General features: G+C 36.9%; 1 protein-coding gene across 3 annotated transcripts in view; it reads left to right on the top strand.

The window, feature by feature from the left end:
* Positions 1-26,846, top strand: part of TESK2 (testis associated actin remodelling kinase 2) — a 91,033-nt gene that overhangs the window by 8,206 nt on the left and 55,981 nt on the right. For all 3 annotated transcript variants that reach the window (XM_054691714.1, XM_037498886.2, XM_054691713.1), the window contains exon 2: positions 13,045-13,348. In XM_054691714.1, the coding sequence (XP_054547689.1) occupies positions 13,130-13,348 (219 nt within the window). In that variant the 5' untranslated portion in view covers positions 13,045-13,129. The remainder of the gene's footprint in view (positions 1-13,044; positions 13,349-26,846) is intronic.

Raw genomic sequence — 26,846 nt, 5'->3', positions numbered from 1 at the left:
GTTGTTTTTTTTTTTTAAATCTTTGAATAGGTAATATATTCAAATTGTTGAGAATTTGCATACTTACATGTTTTATATAAACAGTGAAAAGTCTCACTTCTATACCTATCCCCTATCCACCAAGTTCATATTCCCTCTCAAACATTTTTATTAGTTTCTTAATATTCTTTTATGCTTTCTTTTGGCAAATATAAAACATGAATGTTGTATAATCTTACTTTTCATGCAGAAGCCAGCCTTTTCCCCTGTCCTAATCCCCCATATTGCTTTTTCACTTAATGTATCTTGCAGACCTTTCCAGATTAGTATATGGAGAACTTTGTCTTTTTTTTTAACTTCTGCATAATAGTCCACTGAATTGATACATCATAATTTAACTAGTTCTTAATTTTTGGACATTTGTGTTGCTTTAAGTTTTTTGAAATTGTAAGCAATTCTGTAATGAAGACCCTTGAACATATGCCATTTTACATGTGTGCAAGCATATTTGTGGGATAAATTTTTCAGAAAGTGGGATTTTAAGGTGAAAGGAGGGCCTCCCTGGTGGCACAAGGGGTTAAGCACAGCACTGTGAAGCTATCCACAGCCTCTGCAAGCTTGAGTTCGATCCCTGGCCAGCCAGGGAGCTACCCACATGGTGCAGCAGACCTCCCCTTCCGTGCCCGTTGCTCCCCTTAGCGGTGTATTTTCATCAGTCCGCCTGTTCTGTTCCCCACTCTGTTTCTGGTGAATCCTCTCACCCTCTGAACCTCTGGCCTGTACCCCAGTTCTTGTATGCATAAATAAATCAATCTTAAAAAAAAAGAAAGGATATATACATTTTTTGGCTATGAAATATATTGCCAAATTGCTTTGCATAGGGTTTTTTCCAATATATTGCCTGTTTACTCATGGACACTAGCTGTATCATACCTAATGCATACATGGTACTTATTGTGTGCCAGATACTATTCTGAATGCTTTATAGTATCATTTAATCTTAATATCCTTTTGAAGTAGGTACTGCTAATAATATCCATTTTTCAGATGAATAAGTAGAGAGATTAAATGACTTGCCTAAATCATACAATCACTATGGCAGAAATTCAAACTAAGTATTCTGACTCTAGGATCAGTGTCATTAATATTATGCCTTGGGTTATTGAACTTGAATTTTTGTCATTCTGATAGAGAAAAATGATACCTCAGAGTAGTTTTTTTAAAAAAATGATTAGAGTAAACATCTTTTTATATTGTTTGAGCTGCTTGCATTTTCTTTTCTGTAAATTGCCTGTTTAAATGCTTTACCTATTTTATGTTGTAGTCATAGGTCTTTTTCATATTGATTTCTGGTATCTCTTATATCTATCTCTATATCACTATATCTCTACAATATATATATGAGATGAGTTTTTTTGGTTTATGATGTGTATTACAAATATTTTTCCTATTTTGACATTTGCCTTCTAACTTTTATTTCCATGCAGGACTTTTAGATTTTTATGCAAACTTACCAATCTTTTCTTTTATGGCTTTTGGGTTTTGAGTCATAGTTAGAAATGTTTTTTACATTTCAGTCATTAGTTTTTTTAATTTACTCAATAGGGACAAGAAAGCAAAATTATTGTGAGGGTCAAAGTGCTTTGTGAACTATAAACTGTAAATCATTATACAGATGAAATATGGTGTTATGTATTAAATTGTCTTCTGAACAGGTTGTATAGAGGATATCATATTTTCTCCTACATTAAATGGCATAGAATGACATAATTTTCTTTCTATAGTGTAGGAAACTAGGGAGGTATTGCTCTTGTGGTTAATGTTTTCCTTGGAAAATTTATATGGGATTTTTTTTCAAAATTACAACTGGAAATCCTGAAGCATTTTAGCGTAGTTTAGTCTTGTTCTTTGCATTAGGTCTAAGCAGAATCTAAAGGCTCTGAAAATTGTTTTGCTCTCACATTAGCTATGGTTACAAAACTGCATATTATTAAATTTGGGTATTGATAAGCAATTTGTAATTTTAGAGAACTCACATTTTTATGTGTGTGATTATAAGTTTAATGCATGTTTATTAAGGTAAAATTTGGAAATGGAGATGATTTCAAAGAAGTTGTAATTATTAAAATTTTCCCCAGAGTCAAGGAGTTAATAGCCAGTGTTAGTATTTTGGACTATTCTTGTGTATGTGTCTATATTGTTATCTTAGTCAACTCTCCAGGAACTGGTATAATACTGGCCCTTTGTAGGTGATCAATAAATATTTGTTGACAAGAGTGAATGAAAGAATGAATATGTTTTACATAGAAAGTATGGAATCACAATATCCTATTTATTTCTTTTTTTTCCACTGTAAATTTTGATTCATGTGGTAGTATTAAGATTTATATTCCACAATTCATTTGGAGTTAAGTTCAAGTCCTCACAGAGCTCATAGTCCAGTGAAAGAAACAGATAAGCAACAATTAAAATACTATGTGATAACTGCTATAACAGAGATCTTTGCAAGGCATTATCAAAGCACAGAGAAAGGAGATTGAAGGGGTCAGAGAACACTGCCCACATGAGGTGATAGTTACTGAGAGTCATGTAAAAGAGATTAGGACGAATATTAAATAAGGAAGTATTAAATGCATTGCCATTGAATTGGCAGGACTCTATAAGTAGTTCTCTATGCTTGGAGTAGATTTCTGTTTTGGGGTTGAGTAACAGACATAGATGAGGGTAGGGGTCAAATAAGAGAGAGCCTTTGTATAACACATGAAGAATTCTCAAAAAGTTTGAAGAATAGATTGGAAGAGGTGTGAGAGGGGAGAAAGAAGACATTAATAGCTGGAATGAGGTGAATATCACTTAAGCTGAGAGAGGAAGGGAAGGTTGTGCTTGAAAAGTGGGTTAAAAATGGAAGATCATGATTAGGCCTGTTTGTAGAGGATAGACTGAATGCCAGGCTAAGTAATTTTACAAGTAACAGATGTCATTGAAGATTTTTAACTGTCATGCGTTTTATGTGAACTGTTACAGGTTGCAATTTGCTTCCTTCCAGCTAGTCTGAAATGATGTTGAAATATGTTCATATCAAACAAAAAGTAGAAATATTATCAAAGATAACAATTTAAAAGGAGTGAATTTTGGACTAAAAACAATCGTTTACTTAAAAAGATATGCATATATCTAGAAAAGACCCATGAAAATAGATGTTGTGTGAAAGTACCTTTTGTAATACCTATATGCTGTCTCCTTTGAATTGTTAAGTCCAGATAACTCTTTTGGCATAGTGAAGCCCTGGTCTTGTAGAGGCTTCACAACAAGTGTAAGGAAATAACATTAAAAGTTTTCATAAAGCAGGCCTCCCTGGTTGCGCAAGGGGTTAAGCACAGGACTATGAAGCTATAAGCAGCCTCTGCAGCACGAATTGGATCCCTGGCCGGCCAGGGAGCTACCCACATGGTGCTGCAGACCTCTCCTGTCACTTCCGCTGCTCCCCTCAGCAGTGTATTTCGGTCAGTCTGCCTGTTCTGTCCCCTACTCTGTCTCTGGTGAATCCTCTCACTCCCCCCAACACCTCTGGCCTGTACCCCAGTTCTTGCATGCATAAATAAATAAATCTTTTTAAAAAAGCTTTCTTAAAGCTCAATGATTAGAAAATATATCTTTAACTAGAGCTGGAATTTTTTCCTGAACTTAAATAAAAAAGAAAATATTTCAGGAAACAAAACCCTAGAAGAAGTTAAAGAAGTGTCAAGTAATATGCTGCAGTTAATATGAATCCAGTTAAAGCCTATATCTTTTGTTATTTCTGTACATTCATAATAAAATTAAAAAAAAATTTTTCTCCTAAAGATTACTTTATTTATGCATGCAAGAACTGGGGTACAGGCCAGAGGTGTGGGGCGTGAGAGGATTCACCAGAGACAGAATGGGGAACAGAACAGGCAGTCTGACTGAAAACACTGCTGAGGGGAGCAGCGAAAGAGTCAGGAGAGGTCTACTGTGCCATGTGGGTAGCTCCCTGGCTGGATCGAACTTGTTCTGCAGTGGCCGCAGACAGCTTCATAGGTTGCATCTTAACCCCTTGCACCACCAGGGAGGCCCCATAATGAAATGTTTTAAATGACTCATGTTCATTATATGTTGATTGTAAAGCTGTGTCCTCTTTGCTACATTTATTATGTCAATAAATTGATGTTCTATAATTATAGAAGCAATATAATGTTACAGAAAGCTTGCAATAAGAGTAAAGAGTAAGTCATAATCCTTCTATCCCAACTCGTATAATTTTTTTCTGACATGTAATTTTTATATAATTGCAATAATTGACTGTTCAAGTTTTATATTTTTTGCCCCTCCCTCTCCTTCCCGTTTAACATCATATCATAAATTTTTATCTCATGTGGCTTCAAAGTCTAAGCTACTATTGTAGGAGTGATGAAAGGATAGTTTTTAATAGTTCTAACCTTTGTTTCTTCAATTTGTAAACAAAAGTAATACATGATCATTGTTAATAAACAGCCATATAGAAGTGTATTCCATAAGAAAATGGCTGTCTCCTATAATCATCTCTTTCACTATGATGACAGTTTGTGTATGTATTCCTTTAAATTGTTTACTGTGTGCATATAGAATGAACACCTATTTACCTTTTACCCATATATAACAATATATATAATATTTGTTATATCTGTTTTTTCTGACGTATTTAATTAATTAATTTAAAGATTTATTTATACAAGAACTGGGATACAGACCAGAGGCACGGAAGGGTGAGAAAATTCACCAGAGACAGCAGGGAGCAGAACAGGAAGACTGACCGAAATACACTGCTTGGGGGAGCAGCGGGTGACACATGAGAGGTCTGCCATGCCATGTGGGTATCTCACTGGCCGGCTGGGACTGAAACCCATGCTGCAGAGGCTGCAGACAGCTTTACAGTGCTGCACTCAACCTGCTGCACCACTGGGGAGGCCTTTCTGACACATTTTATTTATTTATTTATTTATTAAAAGATTTATTTATTTATTTATACAAGCACTGGGTACAGTCAGAAGCATGGGAGGATGAGAGAATTCACTAGAGCCAGAGCAGGAAACAGAACAGACAGAATGACGAAATGTACTACTGAGGGGAGCAGCGGGCGTGGCAGGAGAGGTCTGTCAGAACATGTGGGACCCTCGCCCAGCGGCCGGGGACGGAACTGGCACTGCAGAGGCTGCGGGCAGCTTTGCAGTCCAGCGCTCAACCACTGCGCCACTGGGGAGGCCCTCTGATATATTTTTTTTTTAAATTTTTTATTTTATTTATTTATTTATACAAGCACTGGGTATAGTCAGAAGCGCGGGAGGGTGAGAGAATTCACCAGAGCCAGAGCGGGGAGCAGAGCAGGCAGAAGGACCGAAGCACACTGCTGAGGGGAGCAGCGGGCGGCAGGAGAGGTCTGCGCGCCATGTGGGACCCTCCCTCAGGTGGCCGGGGAGCAGCCGGGGATCAAACCGGCGCTGCAGAGGCTGCAGGCAGCTTCACAGCCCAGCGCTCAACCGCTGCGCCACCAGGGGAGGCCCCCCTCTGATATATTTTAATGCAAATACATACATGATAATTCATCTCTGTTTCTGTGTGCATCTCCAAAATTAAGTTTATACAATCATAATATCACACTTAACAAAATTAATATTTTTTCTGTCACCTAATGGTATTCCTTATTTAAATTTTCCCTAGTTGTCTTTTTTTTTTTTTTTAAAGGTTTATTTATTTTTACACAAGAACCGGGGTACAGGCCAGATGCGCGGGAAGGTGAGAGGATTCACCGGAGATAGAATGGGAAACAGAACAGGCAGACTGATGAAATACACTGCTGGGGGAGCAGCAGGTGAGACAGGAGAGGTCTGCTTTGCCATGTGGGCTTCTCACTGGCCGGCAGGGATTGAACCCACACTGTAGAGGCTGCAGACAGCTTCACAGTACAGTGCTCAACCGCCTGTGCTACCAGGGAGGTCCCCTATTTGTCTTCTGTAGCTAGTTTATTCTAATCCATATCCAATCAAGTACCATCATATTTAATTGTTGCAACATTTTCTAATAGCTATTTATTTTTTAATTGTGGTAACATTAGATATCAGGTATTGCTGCGGTAGGGTACCTACCACAAATAATTGTATTTCTTAATTTTCCTTCATAGTCAGAATTTGAATACAATACTGTGCTTTTCCTATGCTTTTGTTATCTTGAAAAGGAAAAACTTCATAACAATCAGAACTTTCTGACAATAGAATAGGCTGCTTGTGCCTATTAACTTGGCATATCTGTTTTTTAGACAGTTTCAACCAATGCTAATTCTTATGTATGTAGGATGACTAACAATGACTGAAGGCTTTTGCTCCAGAGCTTGTGGAGTTATCTTTATAGTCTTTAGTCTCTACTGTTAAGGTCAGGTGAGTGATAGTGATAGTGATAGTGATAGTGAGTGATAGCTTTATTTATTTATTTATTTAAGATTTATTTATTTATGCTAGAAGAACTGGGGTGTAGGTCAGAGGTGCGGGGATTGATAGAATTTACCACAGACAGAGTGGGGAGCAGATTACATGGATCTACTGAAATACACTGCTAAGGGGAGTAGCGGGTAAGGCAGGTCAGGTCTGCTGCACCATATATGGGTGAGCTCCCCGGCTGGGGATTGAACTTAGGCTGTAGTGGTGACAGCACTGAGATCCAATACCTAGGCCACCAGGGATTGGCTAGCTTTCTTCCTAGCTAATCTACAAATTATTTTCCATAGAAATCTAGCTGTGTTTCTGAAAGAGTCATACTTTAGCAGCAAGTGTTTAGATTTGAAACTACTGAATCTGAATACTGTTGGTTGCTTGAATTTGGACAAGTCTTTCAATTTTTCAGTGCCTTAATTTCTTCTTTAAATTGGAGATGATAGTACCTACCCTACAGAGTTGTCATAAAAATTAGAGAGCATACACGAAATACTTGGTAGACTGTGTGGTAAATGGTGGCTGATGGTAAATGGTGCTGCAGTTGTTTTTATTTCCAGAAGCACTTCCTACAAGAGTATGGCCTAACTGGGAGTTCCAGAAAGGTTTCCCCAATTCTGTGGAATATAATTTGTAGAATTCCTACTTTAGAAAGATAAAAACCTATAAAATTGAATCTAGGATATTTAGTTTACTAACTTTTTTACTGATACTTTTTCAAATTACTCTTCCCAATCAAAGCTTTTAATTGTACCTTCTTTGGTGAAAAGAAAACTAGTCTCCATGTAAGTGAAAATTAGCCTTTGAAAAGAAAAACCTGCCTATGTACAAAAGAAAAAAATTTGAACCTCCAAGTTTATAAATACTAAAATTGAGAACACAATTACTAAAAAATTATTTACATCCTTGTAAGCAACATAATTGTGGCATTTTTGAAAGACTGCTAAAGGCCATTTCCTGGTTTAACAACAGAAGTGATTAAGCTTTTCTAACACAGTGTTTCTCAACAGGGTCACTATTGGCATTTAGGACAGGACAGTTCTTTGTTGTTCAGGACTGATGCGTGTATTGTAGGACATTAGCTTCCCTGTTTCTTGCCCACTAAAATGCCAGCAGTGCCCACCCTACACTCCCACCATTGTGACAGTAACACCTCCCTGAAAAGATACATCTCCTCCCCAAATTTTCTCAGGTCCCTAATTGAGAACCTTGGGCTCTAGCTGAAATCTTTTTAGTGATTCTGATCACATAGTTTCATCAGTTTTCATTTAAGAATTCCAAGTTTCAATTATATCTTAAAACCGAAAATGAGAATTCTAAGATTTTATGAGTTAAAAAGTTATTTTTACTTGAACAACAAAGTATAGTTTCTTGAATGAAGTAGCCTCTTTAAAGTAAAACCTGCATTTTTTCCTAATCGTATCTTTCTAGTAAATGTGAGAGTAATTGTAGTTGTTCCCGTGTGTGTGTATGTGTGTGTGTAATAGAGAGAGAGAGACATGTGTATGTATATATCGAAATATATATATGTCTATGAACAAAAATACACACACACACACACTTTAAAGGGCACTATTAGTATCAAAGGCTAATATTCCGTAAATAAGGGGTAATCCAGAGGCAGAAAACATAAAATCTCACACATTTCAAAGAATGTATTTTCTGACTTTAAAGTGAATAATTTCAGATTAAAAAAAAATAGGGTGGGATTCAGAATTTATTCATATATACCTCACTGCCTTTTTTTTATAGCTAATTAAAGTTCATCAGATTAAATTAAAACCCATTTATAGCTTGGTTGATTTTATTTTAAAATGTGGTCATTTAGTATACTGGCCAAGGGAATAGAAGGCATGATTTGGAAGTTTTCCCATGCTCAGCACTTTTCCAAGTGGATTAATAAAGTTCTTAATCCCACAAGGAGACTGCATTTTTTACCACTTATCTCAACTGTTATTAATTAGTATTATTTTAGCATTTAATACGAACTCTACCACTAAATATCAGTATTTGCCATGAGTAATTTTGTATTTTAAGTTGGTGAACTTGAGTAAGTTAGGCTACCCCAAATTCTCCATCCTCTGCACAAATTTTTTTTCATTCTTATTCCTTGATTAAGTTAGACTCCCAAAAATTCTCCCTAGATTTTGAATTTTTAGTCTAAGATATAAACAATCCTTGGACCTAAAACTTAGTAAAACTGTTTTAGAATTAAGGTTTGGCAATTTATCGTGACTTGGCTTGCACATTGGGATGCTATTTATTTGCCAAATTGCTGTCAGTTTTCTTGGCCTAAGAATACTGCATAGCTATTGTATTGGCAGTAGATTTAAGGGCAAAACAAAACTGTTAGATTTCTTTTGTTTAATGAAAAAATTTTTTTTAAAGATTTATTTATTTATGCATACAAGAACAGGGTTACAGGCCAGAGGTGCGGGTGGTGAGAGGATTCACCAGAGACAGAGTGGGGAACAGAACAGGCAGATTGATGGAAATATACTGCTGAGGGGAGCAGCAGGCGAGACAGGAGAGGTCTGCCTTACCATGTGGATGCCATTTAATTAATTGAAAAATATGCCACAACTTATTTATCTATTGTTCCTACAGACTAACTTTGGGTTCCTCTTATTATACAGGGTTCTGAAATGAAAAGATACTCTGTTCGGGTCTCTTGTGCTGATATGCAAAAGTTTCTTTAAGCATGTAATTTTTTCATATTTTCCCCTTTCTTAAAATGTGCTGAGTTTAGACACAATGTTGTTTTTCAAAATAAAAATATCAAAAATTTCAGTCTATTTTGCTGTTGTAAAACTGTTAAAGACTCCAGGCAAACCAGCTCAGTTGTGATGAGCTTGCCTCCTCTGACCTGAGAATGTTTTGTGAAACCCCTGCCTGTTGAACTGCTATGAGCAATTCTGAGACTAGGAATCTGCCTGCCTCAGAAAACCCTGAGGGCATTGTGGTGGTTAACAGTGTATTTCATTCAAAATGAAATATATCTAAAAAAACAAAAAAGTCAGAAATAGCAAGCCTGTCACACTGTTTAGTTAATTTAGCAAAGCAACTATGGCTTATACAGTTTTAATTTTAATATTTTGTATTTAATTTTCTGAAGTTTCTTTTTCCTTCTTTCCAACCTTTGTTCATATTACACTCAGCTTTACCTTGCACTCAAGGCTCAATTCTCTTTTCCACCCAGGTAACTTGCTTGACTTTTTATACCTTAGTAGAAAAATCAAGTAAGTAATAATGAAATGGAAAAGACTTGAGTTTTGATGCTGGAAAAACCTTGTTTCCAATTCTGGTTCTACCAGCTCCATAACCTTAGGCGAGTTACTTAATTTAACCTCCTGAGCCTACATTTCTTTCTTTTCTTTTCTTCTTCTTCTTTTTTTAAATATAAAATGGGGATAACACCTATCTTGAGTGGTATGTTTTGAGGAATAAATGAGAAAATGTTTTTAAATTTTCTACTCTTTTTTTTTTTTTTTTTTTTAGTTATTAATATGTTTACCTTGCTGGCTCAGAGGATCTTCAATTCCTAGTGTACATAAGAATCACTAGGGAGCCTGGTAAAATTTATAGGCCTCACTCCAAGAGGTTCTGGTTTAGTAGGTTGAAGTTGAAACTCAGGAATCTGTTTTTTAAACAAGCTCTCTGGATAGTTTTGAAGCAGATGGTCTCAGACACACTTTAAGAAATGCAGTACCGGGCCTCCCCGGTGGCGCAGCGGTTGAGCGCTGGGTTGCGAAGCTGCCCGCGGCCTCTGCAGCGCCGGTTCAATCCCCGGCTGCTCCCCAGCCACCAGAGGAGGGTCCCACATGGCGCAGACCTCTCCTGCCGCCCGCTGCTCCCCTCAGCGGTGTACTTCGCTTCTGCCTGCTCTGCTCCCCGCTCTGGCTCTGGTGAATTCTCTCACCCTCCCGCGCTTCTGACTGTACCCAGTGCATGTATAAACAAGCAAACAAATAAACAAACAAATAAATAAATAAACAAAACATGCCTCTATAAAAAAAAAAAAAAAAAAAAAAAAAAAAAAGAAATGCAGTACCCTTGGTTCTTTGGTTCCCACTCTAGTTTTACTAGTAAATTGTTTATACTGTGCGACAAATCATTTCTACTTTCTGGACCTTATGTTTCCTCAACTGTGGAATGAATGACTGAATTTGATGGCCTGTACTAACTATGCAATTTAAAAAATTTAGGTTTTATGATCTTAAATTTTTGATTTGTCAGTCTGGTACCACTTTCTGGCAGAGGTTCAGTAGACATATTTGTGTTTTATTCTTTGGAAACAGATTATTCTTCCTTTTGTGAAAACTCTGGTGAAACCAGGTTAAGCAAAAATAAAATAATTTATTTTAAAGATACAGGGATAGCTCATGGAATCACTAGTAGTTAGGCCTCAGTAATCAGGGATTAGAGCACATTAGGAAAATCATAGTCTGTCTTTTTGTCTTTGTAAATTGACTTTAATCTCGTGGCCCTTTTTGTGGAAAATGGCTATGGCCAACAACTCCTGAATTGGTATGGCTTCCATTTTAGAAATCAGCCAGCCGGAGGCTGGAATACCTTAATTCCAATTCCAAATTGCCAGGAAAGGAATGGTGATTGATCCGTATTAGGCAGAATGTTGTTGGCGTCTGAGTATGGCTTGGGAGGCAGGGTGTTATCTTAAGAACGGCTTTGGAAGCCCTGCCATGTCCTTTCTGGAAGGTTGGAAGAGGTAGCATTTGTATGGGTTAGGTGTGCGCCACATTTCCAAAGGCATCTTCATTAACTTAAGTGTCACAACATATTTTGTATAGAACCCTTACAGCTATTCTCATGGAAACAAGAAGTAGGGAGAGAGCTTCTATAGAACCAAGTGGGCTTGTGTTTTCATTCTTAGTCATGTATCAGGTCAAGTGGAACCTTTTATAGTCACTTCTGCTGGACATTTCTGTTTAATGAAAAGTAAAAAATTTTCAGTTTCTCTTTGGTATAGGTTTTTCCACTTCAAATTTATTTTATTGAGGTAACATTGCTTTGTAACATTGCATATTGTTTTAGGAGTATAGGTTCATACCTCTTCAAATGTCCACCACCAAAGCACCAATAACTCTACACAATAGTCCACCCTAGTCCATTGGTCCACTTCCCCTTTTGTTTCCCACTCCCAATCCTGTGCTCTACTAGACTCAATTCTGCAGTCAGATTCCTAGGGTTTGTTTTGGATTAATTTTGTCTGTTCCTTTGCTTTGTTTCTTTGTATTTTATGTAAGTGAAATTGTCTGTATTTGTCTTTCTCATTCTGAGTTATTTTGCTTAGTATAATCCCCTCTACTTCCATCCGTGTTGGTGCAAATGGCAAGATTTAATTTTTTTTTTTTTTTTTTTTAATAGAGGCATGCTTTATTTATTTGTTTGCTGGTTTGTTTGTTTTTTTGTTTATACATGCACTGGGTACAGTCAGAAGCACGGGAGGGTGAGAGAATTCACCAGAGCCAGAGCGGGGAGCAGAGCAGGCAGAAGGACCGAAGTACACTGCTGAGGGGAGCAGCGGGCGGCAGGAGAGGTCTGCGCGCCTTGTGGGACCCTCCTCCGGTGGCCGGGGAGCAGCCGGGGATCGAACCGGCGCCGCAGAGGCCGCGCGCAGTTTCGCAACCCAGCGCTCAACCGCTGCGCCACCGGGGAGGCCCGCAAGATTTAATTTTTTTAAATTGTTGAATAGTATTCCATTGTGTGTATGTGTATATATATGTGTGTGTGTGTGTGTGTGTATATATATATATGGTATCTTTGTAATCCACTCATCAATTGTTGGGCACTTAGTTTGTTTCCATAGCTTGGCTATTGTGAATAGTGCTGCAAACACAGTACACAGTACATATATCCTTTTAATTTAGTTTTTGGATTCTTTAGATAGATACCTAGCAGTGAAATTGCTGGATCATATGGTAGTTCTATTTGTAATGTTTTGAGAAACATTAAATGTTTCCCGTAGGAGTTAGACCAGTTTACCCTGTACAGTGTACAGGGATCCCTTTTTCTCCACATCCTTACCAGCACTTATTATTTCTGGTCTTTTTGATATGGGCCATTTTCATAGGTGTGAGGTAGTATCTCCTTGTGGTTTTAATTAGCATTTCCCTGAATAGTTCAGTATCGATGAGCATCTCATGTGCTTGTTGGCCATCTTGGCCATCTGTATATCTTTTTTTTTTTTTTAAAGATTTTTATTTTATTTGTTTTTGCATAGAACCTGGGTGTAGGCCAGAGGTGCCAGGGGTGAGAGGATTCAGCAGAGAGAGTGGGGAGCAGAATAAGCAGATCCATTGAGATGGACTGTTGAGGGGAGCAGTGGGTAAGACAGGAGAGGTCTGCTGTCTGGTGGGGGATGGAACTCAGGCAGCTTTGCTGCAGGAGGGCCTTTGTGGTAGAACTGAGACTTAACCTCCAAGCCACCAGGGAGGCCCCATCTGTATATCTTTTTATGAGAAGTGTCTGTTTAGCTCTTTTGTTCATTTTTTGGTTGAGTTATTTGGCTTGCATATATGTATTCATTAATGGTTTTAACAAAATGTCTTTTTGATCTCTTGTTTAGTGTCAAACCAGAAGAAAAGTAAGAATCAACAAAAATTTATTATGTATGGAGTTTCTTCTTAAAAGAAGAAAAAGTGATTGAGACTATGGATCGGAGCAAACGGAATTCATTTGCAGGATTTCCTCCACGTGTGGAGCGTCTTGAAGATCTTGAAGGAGGTGGTGGAGGCGATGGTAACATCACCCAAGGGCAAAGAGTTTCCACTTCATATCGAGCCCTTATAAGTGCCTTTTCCAGACTGACGCGATTAGATGACTTCACATGTGAAAAAATAGGATCTGGCTTTTACTCTGACGTGTTCAAAGTGAGTGGTACCTCGGCTTTGCTTGTATTGTTTTGCTGTGCTTCACTGCAGTGATCGTTTTGTTTAATTAGGACAATGGCTTTGCCTAGTCAGGGTGCCGGAGATCTTGAGCAGTTCTTCTAAACCTTCCCCTCAAGCTGCTTATCAACTTAAAAGCTTTTTTATTAATTTTGATTATAAAAATAATATACAATGGCAAAAAATCTAAATCATATAAGAGGCTCTACCGCTCACCGTGTGTGTGTATCTCCAATACTAACCAATATTAACAATTTAGTATGTATGGTTTTGGACCCTATGTGCCTATATATCGAATATATATACACATATATTTACTTTTTTTGTGTCTGACTTATTTCACATTGTATAATGTTTCAAGTTTCATCTATGTTGTAGCATGTCAGAATTTTATTTATTTATGGATGAACAATATACCATTGTACATATATCTCACATTTTATTTATCCATTCATTTGTTGATGGACATTTGGGTTGTTTCTACCTTTTAGCTACTGTAACAAAATATATTAATAGAAATGATCCCTGAAAGTAGTGTCTTCATTAAGTTCTTGGGAATAATGCTGCTATGAACATTAGCGTACAAATATCTTATGTTTCTCTGCTTCTTTTGGGTAGTTACATGTAAGTAGAATTTCTGGGTAACATAGTAATTCTGTGTTTAACCTAAAAAATGTGATAAAGCCCACATAACAAAATCTACTCTAAATCCTTTTTAAATATACCGTTAAGTGGGGTTAAGTATATTAAGTATATTGTGTAGCCAATTTTCAGAGCCTTTTCATCTTGTAAAACTGAAACTCTATACCCATTAAAGTACAACTCTCCATTACCTTTTCACCCCACCTCCTGACAACCACTGTTCTACTTTCTATTTCTGAGTGTGACTTCTGTAAGTGAAATCATGTACTTACATTTTTGGGATTGCCTTATTTCAGTATATGTTTAGAGTTTTGAGGAATCACCATACTATTTAGCACAGCAATGCACTATTTTACGTTCTTACCAGAAGTATACAAGGGTTCTGGTTTTTCCACATTCAGACCAATTCTCATTACTTTCCTTTTTAAAAAACAATATCCACTGGATATGAAAAGCTGGTATCTCATTGTGGCATTTCTCTAATGACTAGTAATATTGAATATCTTTTCGTATGATTTTTGGCATTATGTGCATATTCTTCGGAGAAATTTTAATTCAACTTCTTTGTCCATTTTTGAATTGGATTGTATTTGTATATGTAGGGATATTATCAGATATGTGATTTGAAAATATTTTCTTCCATAGGTTGTCTTTTTACTTTCTTCATAGTGTCCTTTGATGCATATACATTTTAAATTCTGATTAAGTCTAATTTTCCTACTTTTTTTGTTGCCTGTAATTTTGGTATCATATTCCAGAAATTGCCAAATTCAGCATCAAATGTTTTTTCCAATTTTTTCTTATAAGAATTTTTGTAATTTTAGCTCCTTGATCTACTAAATTTTTATATATGGGGTAAGATCTAAGATTCTAACTTCATCTTTTGCAAGTGGATATTCAGTTTCCCCAGCACTGTTTGTTGAAAAGATGTCCTTTCTCCATGGAATTTTCTTGGCACCTTGTCAAAAATCAATTGACCATTTGTGTTAGAGTCGATAATTCATTTTAATTTGTATGTTCTGGTTATTATTGAAGTCCTTTAATGTTTATTGGTCTGTTGTATTGTGTTATTTTTTGGGTAATTATATATATATATATATATATATATATATATATATATATATATATATATATACTGATAGTAATTCTTTATCTCCCTGGCCTGGGATCAAACTCAGGCTGTTGTGGTGGCTGGGTCCGTACCCAGCTACCAGTGGTAGCTAGCACACTGATACTAATCCCCTAGGCCACCAGGGTGGCCCTAGGTGTTTATTTTTAAGGAATTACTGATCACACCAACTCTTGATGTAGAAAGTCCAATGTTGTTCAGAAAAAAAAAGAAAAGGGAAGCTAAATTTTGTATGAAACACACGTATTAAACTCATTGGATTGAATAAAATATCTGGACAGTTATATTCTAAATATAAAAAGAATTTATAACACCTTAACCACTTTCTTTTTAAAACATTGACACCTGGCCTCCCTGGTGGTGCAGGCGGTTGAGCGCAGCACTGTGAAGCTGTCCGTAGCCACGGAGCAACCCACATGGCACAGCAGACTTGTCCTGTCTTGCCGCTGCCCCCCTCAGCAGTGTATTTCCTTCAATCTGCCTGTTCTGTTCCCCACTCTGTCTCTGGTGAATCCTCTCACCCTCCCGCAAATCTGGCCTGTACCCTGGTTCTTGTATAAATAAATCCTTAAAAAAAAAAAAAAAAACCATTGACACCCAATTATGTTTTGATGCACATGGTAGAGGTCACCAGAAGTAATTTTTAGACATCTCAATTTCAAGATACTGAAAGACTTAGAAATGAAATTTTTTTTATTTCTAACTAATTGTCTAATAACAAATTTTTAATTAGTTCCCCCCCCAGTGGGTTGAAATGTCATTTTGTTATTAAATTCCCATGTGATTTCACAGTTAACTAGACAGAACATTGGAATAAAAAAGAAAATCCAAAAATAGGCTCAATGCATGTGGCAAAGATATTTTAAAGGGTAGAGAAAAGATAAACTAGTCAAATGATGTTGGTAAATCTAGGTAGCTATCTGAAAAGCAAATAGAGTTTGATCCGTATTTTATACTCTAACTAATTGTCTAATAACAAATTTTTAATTAGTTCCCCCCCCAGTGGGTTGAAATGTCATTTTGTTATTAAATTCCCATGTGATTTCACAGTTAACTAGACAGAACATTGGAATAAAAAAGAAAATCCAAAAATAGGCTCAATGCATGTGGCAAAGATATTTTAAAGGGTAGAGAAAAGATAAACTAGTCAAATGATGTTGGTAAATCTAGGTAGCTATCTGAAAAGCAAATAGAGTTTGATCCGTATTTTATACTTTATGCCAGGAAATATTCCAAATAGAAAAAAAGAATTAACTCTGGAAATAATTAAAATTAATAATAAAGGAGTTCTAGAGCAGAAAATAAAGGAATTAGAAAATCAATAACTTTTTTTTAGAGCATTTTTGGAATGCATATCTTGGAATCATAATATGTAGCCTTTCAGATTGGCTTCTTTCACTTAATAATATCCATTTAAGTTTCTCCCACATCTTCTTATGGTTTGATAGATTATTCCTCTTTATTGCTGAATAGTATTCCATTGTTTGGATGTACCATGGTTATTTATTTAGTCATTTACTGAATAACATCTTGGTTGCTTACAAGTTTTGTCAATTATGAATAAAGCCACTATAAACATCTGTGAATAGGTTTTTGTGAGGACATAAGTTTTTAATTCATTTGGGTAAATACTAAGGAATGGAATTGCTGGATTGCACGGTAAGAATATGTTTGGCTTTACAAGAAATTACCAAACTGCCTTACAAAGTGGCAGTACCATTTTTTATATTATTATTAGTAATATTGAAAATTCCTGTTATTTTATATCCTTGCCCACATTTGGTGTTGGCAGTGCTTTGAATTTTGACGATTTTAATCAGTGTGTAGTAGTATTTCATTATTATTTTAACCTGTAATTCCCTAATCACATGATATTCAACATCTTGTATATTTTCTTTGGTGAATTGTCAGTTGAGGTCTTTCCACTGTTTTTTAATTGGTGTTTTCTAAATGATGAGTTTTAAGAGTTCTTTTATATTTTGTATATCGTCCTTTATGAGGTAGGTTTTTTGTAAATATTTTCTCCCAATCTGTGGCCTGTCCTTTCATTTTCTGGGCGTTGTATTTCTCTTTTTAAAATTTATTTTATTTATGCATCCAAGTACTGGGGTACAGGCCAGAGGTATGGGGGTGTATGTGTGTGTGTGAGAGGATTCACCAGAGACAGAGTGGGGAGCAGAACAGGCAGATTGACTGAAATACACTGCTGAGGGGAGCAGCAGGCAAGACAGGAGAGATCTGCTAGGCCCTGTAGGTTAGCACCCTGGCCAGGGATTGAACTCATACTGCAGTGGCTGTTGATAACTTCATTGTTATGCTGAGACTTAACCCTTTGTGCCACCAGGGAGGACCTGGGCATTGTCTTTCACCAGAGCAGAAAATTTTAATTTTTATGATGTCCAACTTACCAATTCTTTCTTTCATGAATTGTGCCGTTGGTATTATATCTAAACTTAAGGATGTAGATTTTCTCCTATGTTATTTTATTTTTTAAAAAATATTTATTCTGAGTGTGTCTGCGAGAAAGTATTTTTGGATGAGTTTAACACTTGAATCAGTATACTGAATAAAGAAGTCTACTAATGTGGGTGGCACTTATCAAGTCAGTTGAAAACCTGAATAAAAAAGGCTGACTTCCTTATGATTAGGCGGAAATAACTACTTGACTGCTTAAGCTGAAACAGCGATCTTTTCCTGCCTTTGGAACTGAATGGAAATATTGATTCTTCTTCGACCTGAGCCTGCTAGCTTTTGGACTAGAACTTGTATCATTGGCTTTCCTGGTTCTTAGGGCTTTGTATTTAGAATGGAACCACACCATTGGCTATTCTGGTCTCCAGCTTGCTGATTGCAGATCTTGGACTTCTCATCCTCCAAAATTGTGCGAGCCAATTCCTCACAATCTCTTTCTCTCTATATATAACCCATTGGATCTGTTTGTCTGGAGAACCCTGACTAATACATATGGTGATATGAATATTTTCTTTTTTGATCTCTTAATAAAGTGAATTATATTAGTAGATATTCTAATGGTGAGCCATCCTTACATTCCCGGCATTTTTTTTTCTTTAATGTGCTGCCAATTTCTTTATGTTGAGGTGTCTTTACCTCTATATTAGTAAGAATGGCCTGTGGTTTTCTCTCTCATGCTTTTGTTAGGTTTTGGTAGATATGTTATATTTGCTTCATAAACATAATTTGGAACTTTTTATCTTTGGAACAGTCAAAATGGTATTGAAATAATTTATTCCTTAAATGTGTGATAGAATTCCTGTGTAAAATGCTTGGCTGAGTAGTTTGAAAAGTTTTCCTATTCCTTCCTGGGTCATTGATTTTTGTTTCTTCTGAGGTCAATTTTGGTCAATTATATTTTACTGGAAAATTATTTCTTACAGGTTTTCTAATATGTTTGTATAGAAATAAGTAAATTTTGACTGTTTGCATTTTCCTCTGTTTTGTACTTTTCAAATTAGTTGCAACTCTTAAAATCTTGCAGCTTTTTTTTTTTTAAAGATTTATTTACCCCACAAGAGCTGGGGTACAGCTCTTTACCCACAAGAGCTGGGGATCAGGCCAGAGATGCAGAGAGTGAGAGGATTCACCAGAGACAGAGTGGGGAGCAGAACAGGCAGATGTACTGAAATACACTGCTGAGGGGAACAACAGGCAAGACAGGAGAGGTCTGCTACACCATGTGGGTCAGCTCCCTGGGCAGTGATTGAACTCATACTGCAGTGGCTGCAGATAGCTTCATACTGCTGAGACTTAACCCCTTGTGCCAATGGGGAGGCCCTCTTGCAGCTTTTTTGTATCTGCTCAATCTTTTTCATTTTTCCTATGATTTATAATTTTTTATTGGAAGCCCATCTTTAGGGGGAGTTGTTTTCCTTTGTTGTTGTTGTGGATGTGTCTCAGTACAGTAGTTTCACATTTGCCTCTGCTAGGGTTATATCTGTTCCTGATCAGAACCTAAAGACTTTATTTTAATTTTTTGGCTCAGACTTTCTGTAAATATACATATAGTACAAATCTCAACCCTGAACCTGTTCTCATAGTTGGCTCTTATTCCTCACTGAAGACAATAGAGTCTAGTATTATCCCATTACAACTGTCAATTGCAAAATAATAAAAAGCTAGTTAATTGTATTTTTTTTTTTTTTTTTGTGGGACCCTCGCTGGTGGCCGGGGATCGAACTGGCGCTGCAGAGGCTGCGGGAAGCCTTGCAACCCAGCGCTCAACCGCTGCGCCACCAGGGGAGGCCCTAGTTAATTGTATTTTATGATATTTTAGAAAGTAAGTTAATTTCATGGTAAGAACATTAACATTGGGAAGGAGTGAAATAGGTCTGTTTATTTATTTTCACATGTAATGTCGGATACTGGATTTAGTACACTATAGCCCTTGGACCAAATCCTACCTGACATATGTTTTTGTAAATACAATTTTATTGAAACACATGCACACCTGTTTGTTAATGTATTTTCTATGGCTGCTTTAGTGCCTCAATGGCAGAGTTGAGTAGTTGTATCAGAAACATATGGCCCTTAAAGCCTAAGATATTTGTCATCTGACTCTTTACAGAACAAGTTTGCCAACCATGTTCCAATAACTCCATAATGCACAACTAGATAATGGTTAGTTTTAATCTTTGATAACAAAGTCCAGATGATTACAGGGCTTTAAAAGGTAGGTTAAATAAAAAATGCCAGTGGCAATAAAAGGAAATATTTGACTTCTGGTGAAGGAGATAAAAATTACGCAGGTAATGTAGAAACTTTTAGTTGCCTTACATAGCAAAAGAAAGATTGATGGATGACTTCACATTGAGGAATGTAGATTTTTGCAACTTTTTTGTATTCTTTTAAAATAATTCAGTTGAGCCTCCCTTGTGGTGCAGGGGTTAAAGACACAGTGCTATCAAGCTATCCACCAGCCACTGCAACATGAGTTTGATCCCCAGCCGGGGAGATAATCCACATAGCGCAGCAGACCTCTACTGTCTCACCCCCTGGTCCCTTCAGCAATGTATTTCAGTGCATCTGCCTGTTCTTTTCTCCAGCTTCATAGGGCTGATGCTTAACCCCTTGTGCCATCAGGGAGGCCCCCCTAATGTGTTTTTACATGCATTATAGAAGATCATTCTGACTGCAAGATGATAAATTGAAGAGGGTAAGAATAGATTCAGTTTGGAAACAGTCTAGATAAAAGATGTGATGTGTGATTTATGGTATGTTTTTTATTAATGTTTTTAATTAAAGTAATTTGTCATATAAAAAATTGATAGATACTTAAATGTTGTTTGTAGCATTTGGTGAATGTGATGGTGAGAGGAAGGAGAAATCAGAGGTCATTTTAAGTTTGAGCAGTTGAATATTTGAACCTTGAAAGAGAAGCACATTTGATGATTTCAGGTTTCTAGAGTTTGAGGTGCTTGTGAGATCTATACATCGAAATGACCAATAAGCACTAGCTTATAAAGTTCTGGAGCTCAAGAGACAGAGCTGATTTGGAAATGTAGATTTAAGGGCCATTAACACAGAGTAACTGTAGTCATGGCTATTAGTGAAATTATATAGTAATTGTAAATAAACAGAATGGAATGCTGGGGACCAGGCAGTGAGGAATTCCAACATTTTAAAGGTTGAATTGGAAGGAAGAGCTGGCAAAGACGCTTGAATAGGAGTAGCAAGTGAGGTAAGAGAACCTGTGTGTGTTTGTGTGTGTCTGTGTGTTAATGAATGAATGAAAGAGATTTGAAGAAATTCAAACTTAAGATGAGAACAGTTTGTGTTCTTTCCACTGTAGCCTGCATTACAATGCCTACTTTGTAGTGTTGGAAGGATCAAATGAAATATATAGACTACCTTGAACAGTCTAACCCATCAAGTAAATAGTAGCTTTTGTTATTTTTGAAGATGTTGTTTTTTTCTTTCAGTTTTACTGAACAGCTCAAATTTGATCTTAGGTCAACTCACTAATTTTTGGATGTGATTTCATTTTTGGTGGTTATGTGAACTCAGATGCCTTTTCCCCTTAACCATCACTTTTTCATAGCATTACTGATTGTTCCCTCCTGTATACTGTGTGCAGACTTTTATCAGAGCAATGATATATTTTATGGCATTTGTTTATATGTTTGCCTTTCTCTGTCAGGTCAAAACTCCCTGTGTTTTTCATCTGTGTCTTTACCTAGCAGCATATGTGATAAGTAATAAGGGGCACTTACCAAATATTTATTGTACAGCAAAAGGAAATCTATATACATATTGTAAGAAAACGTTGACAGTCAGTATAGCAGAGAGAGAGAGAGAGAGAGAGAAAGAGAAAGAGAGATTCTGCAACTAGAATGTTTCCTTTTGAATGTTGATTCTATCACTTTTAAACTTTCTGGTCTTGGGCAAGTTATATGGGGTTGTTGAGAAAATATAATAAGCTAGTATACATAAAGTATGTAGAATAATGTCTAGCACATAATACACCCTATATTGGGGCTAGTTATTATTTCTATTATATATGCACTTAAGATCTGTTGAACTTTTTGTTAAGCACTGTTAAGAACTTACATACACGGGCCTCCCCGGTGGCGCAGCGGTTGAGCGCTGGGTTGCGAGGCTGCCCGCTGCCTCTGCGGCGCCGGTTCGATTCCCGGCTGCTCCCCGGCCACCGGAGGAGGGTCCCACATGGCGTGCAGACCTTTCCTGCCGCCCGCTGCTCCCCTCAGCAGTGTACTTCGGTCCTTCTGCCTGCTCTGCTCCCCGCTCTGGCTCTGGTGAATTCTCTCACCCTCCCGCGCTTCTGACTGTACCCAGTGCATGTACAAACAAAACAAACGAACAAACAAATAAATAAATAAAACATGCCTCTATAAAAGAAAAAAAAAAAAAAAAAAAAAAAAAAAAAAGAACTTACATACATTATCCTTTGAAATTACCACAAAAATCCATTAAGTAATTACACTTCCATTATATAAATGAGGAAACTGAGGTTCAAAAGTTTTTAATATCTTGTTAAATATATCACAAGTAAATGGTGCAACTAGGATTTGAATTCCTATCTACCTAACTGGTGAATGAAATATTATATCAAATTTTGATCCAGTATGCAAGAAAAAAATCATTAGTTTTATATATTTATGCTATATTTCTGGAATATTATGGTTTTATTTATAAATTTAAAGTCAATATTAATGCTATATTGATATAATGCTTTATTATGGCATTTTATAGATATTGCTATAAGAGTATTCTATATTTATGTAAAATATAAATATTTTCCTTTTCCCTTGTATTTTTTTTACTAAATTTGCTGCACTGACTGGAAATGCCAACCTATAAGACACAATAAACTTAGAAACTAAAGGAGTGAGATATCTGCCATCTGCTTGGTACTGAAAAATTGATTTATTCGTAGTCATACATTTATTATTTAGCGCACATGGAGTTTGTCATGCAAACTCTAAATCTGTAGCACTGTTAACAGTTGTGGTATAAGGAAAGTCAGGAAAGATTTTAGTGTGTAAATGTTATTTTGTTCTGGGATGTTTTATTTTTGTGTGTGAGAAGGTAAGGTGTTTTGACTTCTGGTAACTTGGTCTGAAAAGTAATGTTCTGAATCTCAAAATGCTGGTGTTATGGTGGTTTCCTTGCCCAGTTGACTGTAATTTTAACTTACCGAATATGACGTGAAATGTTCGAGAGTGAATCTTTTCTTTCTTAAATGTAATCATTGTTGCAACCTGAATCTACAAATACTAGAGGATTTTTCTCAAATTGTCTTTGTTATTTCATGGTTGTGTTCATATATTCTTACATGCCTTTCTGAGGCCACACTATAAAAAGTGTTTTTTAGGGGTGGGTCAAGGACTGTGGGTGCTTTGGTGTAGTTGGTATGCTGGCATACATTGAGGAGTTGTAAATCTATTCTCCTAAATCATATACAGTACTGTAAACCTATGTGTAGGGTAAGGAAAAATGTCAGGCTTTTCTGCCCTCCCGCCATCAGGATAGATGATGGACATTGCGGTCCTGAATGTATGCCTGATGGCGGGCACCTGGAATAGGGTGTGGGCATAAGTAGATGGGATTCACCTGGGCTGAGACTGGGCTTTTAAGGTCGGCATCACGGGGACGCCAGCAGAAGCCAAGAACGAGCAGAAGCCGAAGAGAAGCTGAGAGAGAAGCAAAGAAGCAGAAACAGAGAGCCCAGAGAGAGTGTGGATTTGCTGGGAGCTGGGAGGACTGCCAGCCTCCCGGCCCCCCAGTACTCCTGCCTGCCGTGTACCTGGTAATCCCAATAAAAGCCTGCAAAACCACTGAGGACTCTGACTCCTCCTTTACCCGGTCTGCATGGGATCAGAAAACCTGCTCAGTGGCCATTCCTGAACCCTACACTATGTTATCACAATAAAAAATTAAATAAAAAAAGTTTTCATCAGCACTGTATGTGATCCTGTTCTAACAAGATGTAAAACATACATGCTTTAATAACCACTATGTCAGAAAAGAGTTAAGCTCTATTGTCTTGGGGTTGTATAAGGCATTTTTTTGTAAGGTGACTGAGAACTGGACTGCAGGGATGATGTGAGATATTCGACTTGAGAGTGAAGGTTAGGAGAAAGCATAGTACATATTTTTGACATAGTTTTCAGAAATTTTGCTCTGACTAGTCAGTGTATGTATCAAAGCTGTTTGGGGGACAAAATAGTGAGTTCTAGGAGTGATCTGAACCATCCCCAATGCCAAAACACCCATGAGCAAGAGGTGTGTGTATGTGGTGTCTTATGGTTGGTGGTATATCTGACTTCTCATATCAAACTGTCCAGTTCAGAATTAAATGGCCTTAGATAGTCAAAGAAATAAGGTAACTTTTGGCATCAAGAGTGGGATAAAAATATTAATCTGGCATGAAAGAAGTGTCATATAAGAATTTGATACCTTTTTACATTGTATCTTTTTATTGAGGTAACATTGCTTTACAATACTGTATATTATTTAGAGATTTAGGTTCACATCTCTTCAGATGTATATTACCACACCACATCCACTACCAAAATGCCAGTAATTCTGTCATAGTCAGCTGGGGCCTCCTATCTGCTCCCCTACCCCTTGCCCTTCTGGTAGCCTTACTTCTTCAGTCAGATTTCAAGGGTGTTTTTTTTTTTTTTTTAAAGATTTGTTTATTTATGCCTGCAAAACCACTGAGGGTATACAAGAACTGGGGTATAGGCCAGAGGTGTGGGAGGTAAGAGGATTCACCAGAGACAGAGTGGGGAACAGAACAGGCAGATGGACTGAAGTATACTGCTGAGGGGAGCAGTGGCAAGACAGGAGAGGTCTGCTGCGCCATGTAGGTTTCTCCCCGGCCAGGAATCGAACCCACGCCACAGTGGCTGTGGATTGCTTCATAGGTTGCGTCTTAACCCTTGCGCCACCAGGGAGGCCCTCAAGGGTGTATTTTGCATTGGTTTTGTCTGTTTCTTTGTTTTGTTGCTTTATAGTCCACATATGAATGAAATCATTGGGTATTTGTCTTTCTTTTTAACTCATTTTACTAGCGTAATCCCCTGTAGTTCTATCTGTGTTGTCTCAAGTGTCAAGATTTCATCTTTCTTCTTTTGTTTAATGCTTGAGTAGTATTTCATACACAAAAATAATACATCTTTTTAATCCACTCATCTGTTATTGGGCACTTCGGTTGTTTGCATAACTTGTCTTTGCAAATGATGCTACAATTAATATAGGAGTGCATATATCCCTTCAAATTAGTGTTTTTGTACTGAGGAGTGGAGTACAAGGTCATGTGCTAGATCAATTTTAAATATTTTGAGAAACCTCCATACTTAGACCAATCTACATTCTCACCAACACTGTATATTCCTATTTCTCCATATCCTTGCCAACTTGTTTCTGGTCTTTTTAATGTGGGCCATTCTCACAGGAGTGAGAATAGTATCTCATGATTTTGATTTGTATAACCCTGGTGATAAGTGATAATGAGCATTTCATGTGCCTGTTGGCCATCTGTATGTCTTCTTTGGAAAAGTATCTATTTACCTTCTCTGCCTATTTTTTGATTGGGTTATTTGTTTTCCTATTGTTGAGCTGTATGAGTTTTTTGTAGATCTTGGCTATTAGCCCTTTGTGGGATGTATGATGTGCACATATTTTCTTCTATTAAAGTCTTTGTTTTACTGATAGTTTCATTTACTGTGCAGAAACTTTTTAGTTTATTAATCCCATTGTTTATTTTTGCTTGTTGTTATAGTTGAGTTCCCATAGTCATCAGTGAAGCCAATGTCATGTATTGTTTAATTTGTTTATGTTTTCCTGTATACTCTATTGTTTCAATCTTACCTCTAAGTCTGTGATCCATTTTGTTTTTTTTTCATCTTTTATATTTATTTATTTTTTTTATGTATTTTTAAATTTTATTTTTATATTCCCCATATAATTGCAACCCCCTTATTTTTTTTTCAGGTGTGTGACTTTTTTTTTTATATTTAAATTTTATTTTTATATTCCCCATACAATTACAACCTCCTTATTTTGACCCCAAGCCCTCCTTTCCCCGCCCCCCACCCCCCATAGAGTGTCTCTGGTTCATAGTTGTTTGTTGATTTTGATATTTTCTTTCTTATAGTTATTCTTTTTCCTGGTCCCTTATTTAAATTTTCTAGATTCCTGCTATGAGTGAGACCATCTGGTATTTTTCTTTTTCTTTCTGGCTTATTTAGCTGAGCATGATCCCTTCCAGCTCCATCCATGTTGCTGCAAATTGCATGTGTTTATCTTTTTTGAATGCTGAGTAATATTCCATGGTGTATATGTACCACATCTTCTTGATCCAGTCATCTAATTTTGGGCATTTGGATTGTTTCCAAAGCTTAGCTATTGTAAATTGTGCTGCTATAAACATAGGAGTGCAGGTGCTCTTTGGAATTGATGTTTCTGTGTCCTTTGGGTAAATACCTAGGAGTGGAATTGCTGGATCATATGGAAGCTCTATGTTTAGTAGGTCAAGAAATCTCCACACAGCTCTCCATAGTGGTTGAACCAGTTTGCACTCCCACCAGCAGTGCAGGAGAGTTCCTTTTTCTCCACATCCTCGCCAACATTTGTTGTTGCTAGTTTTTTTAATATGTGCCATTCTCACTGGTGTAAGATGGTATCTCATGGTAGTTTTGATTTGAATTTCCCTGATTGCAAGTGATGTTGAACGTTTTTTCATATGCCTGTTGGCCATTTGTATTTCCTCTTTGGAGAAGTTTCTTTTTAGCTCTTCTGCCCATTTTTTGACTGGATTATTTTCTTTGTTTTTGTTGAGTCTCATCAGCTCTTTGTAGATTTTTGTGATCAGTCCTTTATCATTAGTGTTGGGTGCAAAAATTTTCTCCCAGTTGGTGGGGTTTCTCTTTGTATTGGTTATCGTCTCTTTTGCTGTGCAGAAGCTCTTTAATTTGATGTAGCCCCAGCTGTTTATCTTTGCCTTCACTATCACTGCTTTGGGTGATGTGTCTGTAAAGATGTCTTTGAGGTGCATGTCATGTAGTGTTTCACCTATATTTCTTTCTATGTATTTTATGGTTTCAGGTCTTATGTCTAGTTCTTTAATCCATTTGGAGTTGGTTTTTGTGCATCTGTGATCCATTTTGAATTAAATTTTTGTACATGGTGTGAGATAGTGATCTAGTTTCATTCTTTGGCATGTAG

Source organism: Talpa occidentalis, unplaced genomic scaffold (assembly GCF_014898055.3).
Source record: "Talpa occidentalis isolate TD23 unplaced genomic scaffold, MPIMG_talOcc4v2.1 talOcc4.9, whole genome shotgun sequence".
Taxonomy (NCBI): domain Eukaryota; kingdom Metazoa; phylum Chordata; class Mammalia; order Eulipotyphla; family Talpidae; genus Talpa; species Talpa occidentalis.
The sequence above is the reverse complement of the archived record's forward strand: the minus strand, read 5'-3'. Positions and strand labels throughout refer to the sequence as shown.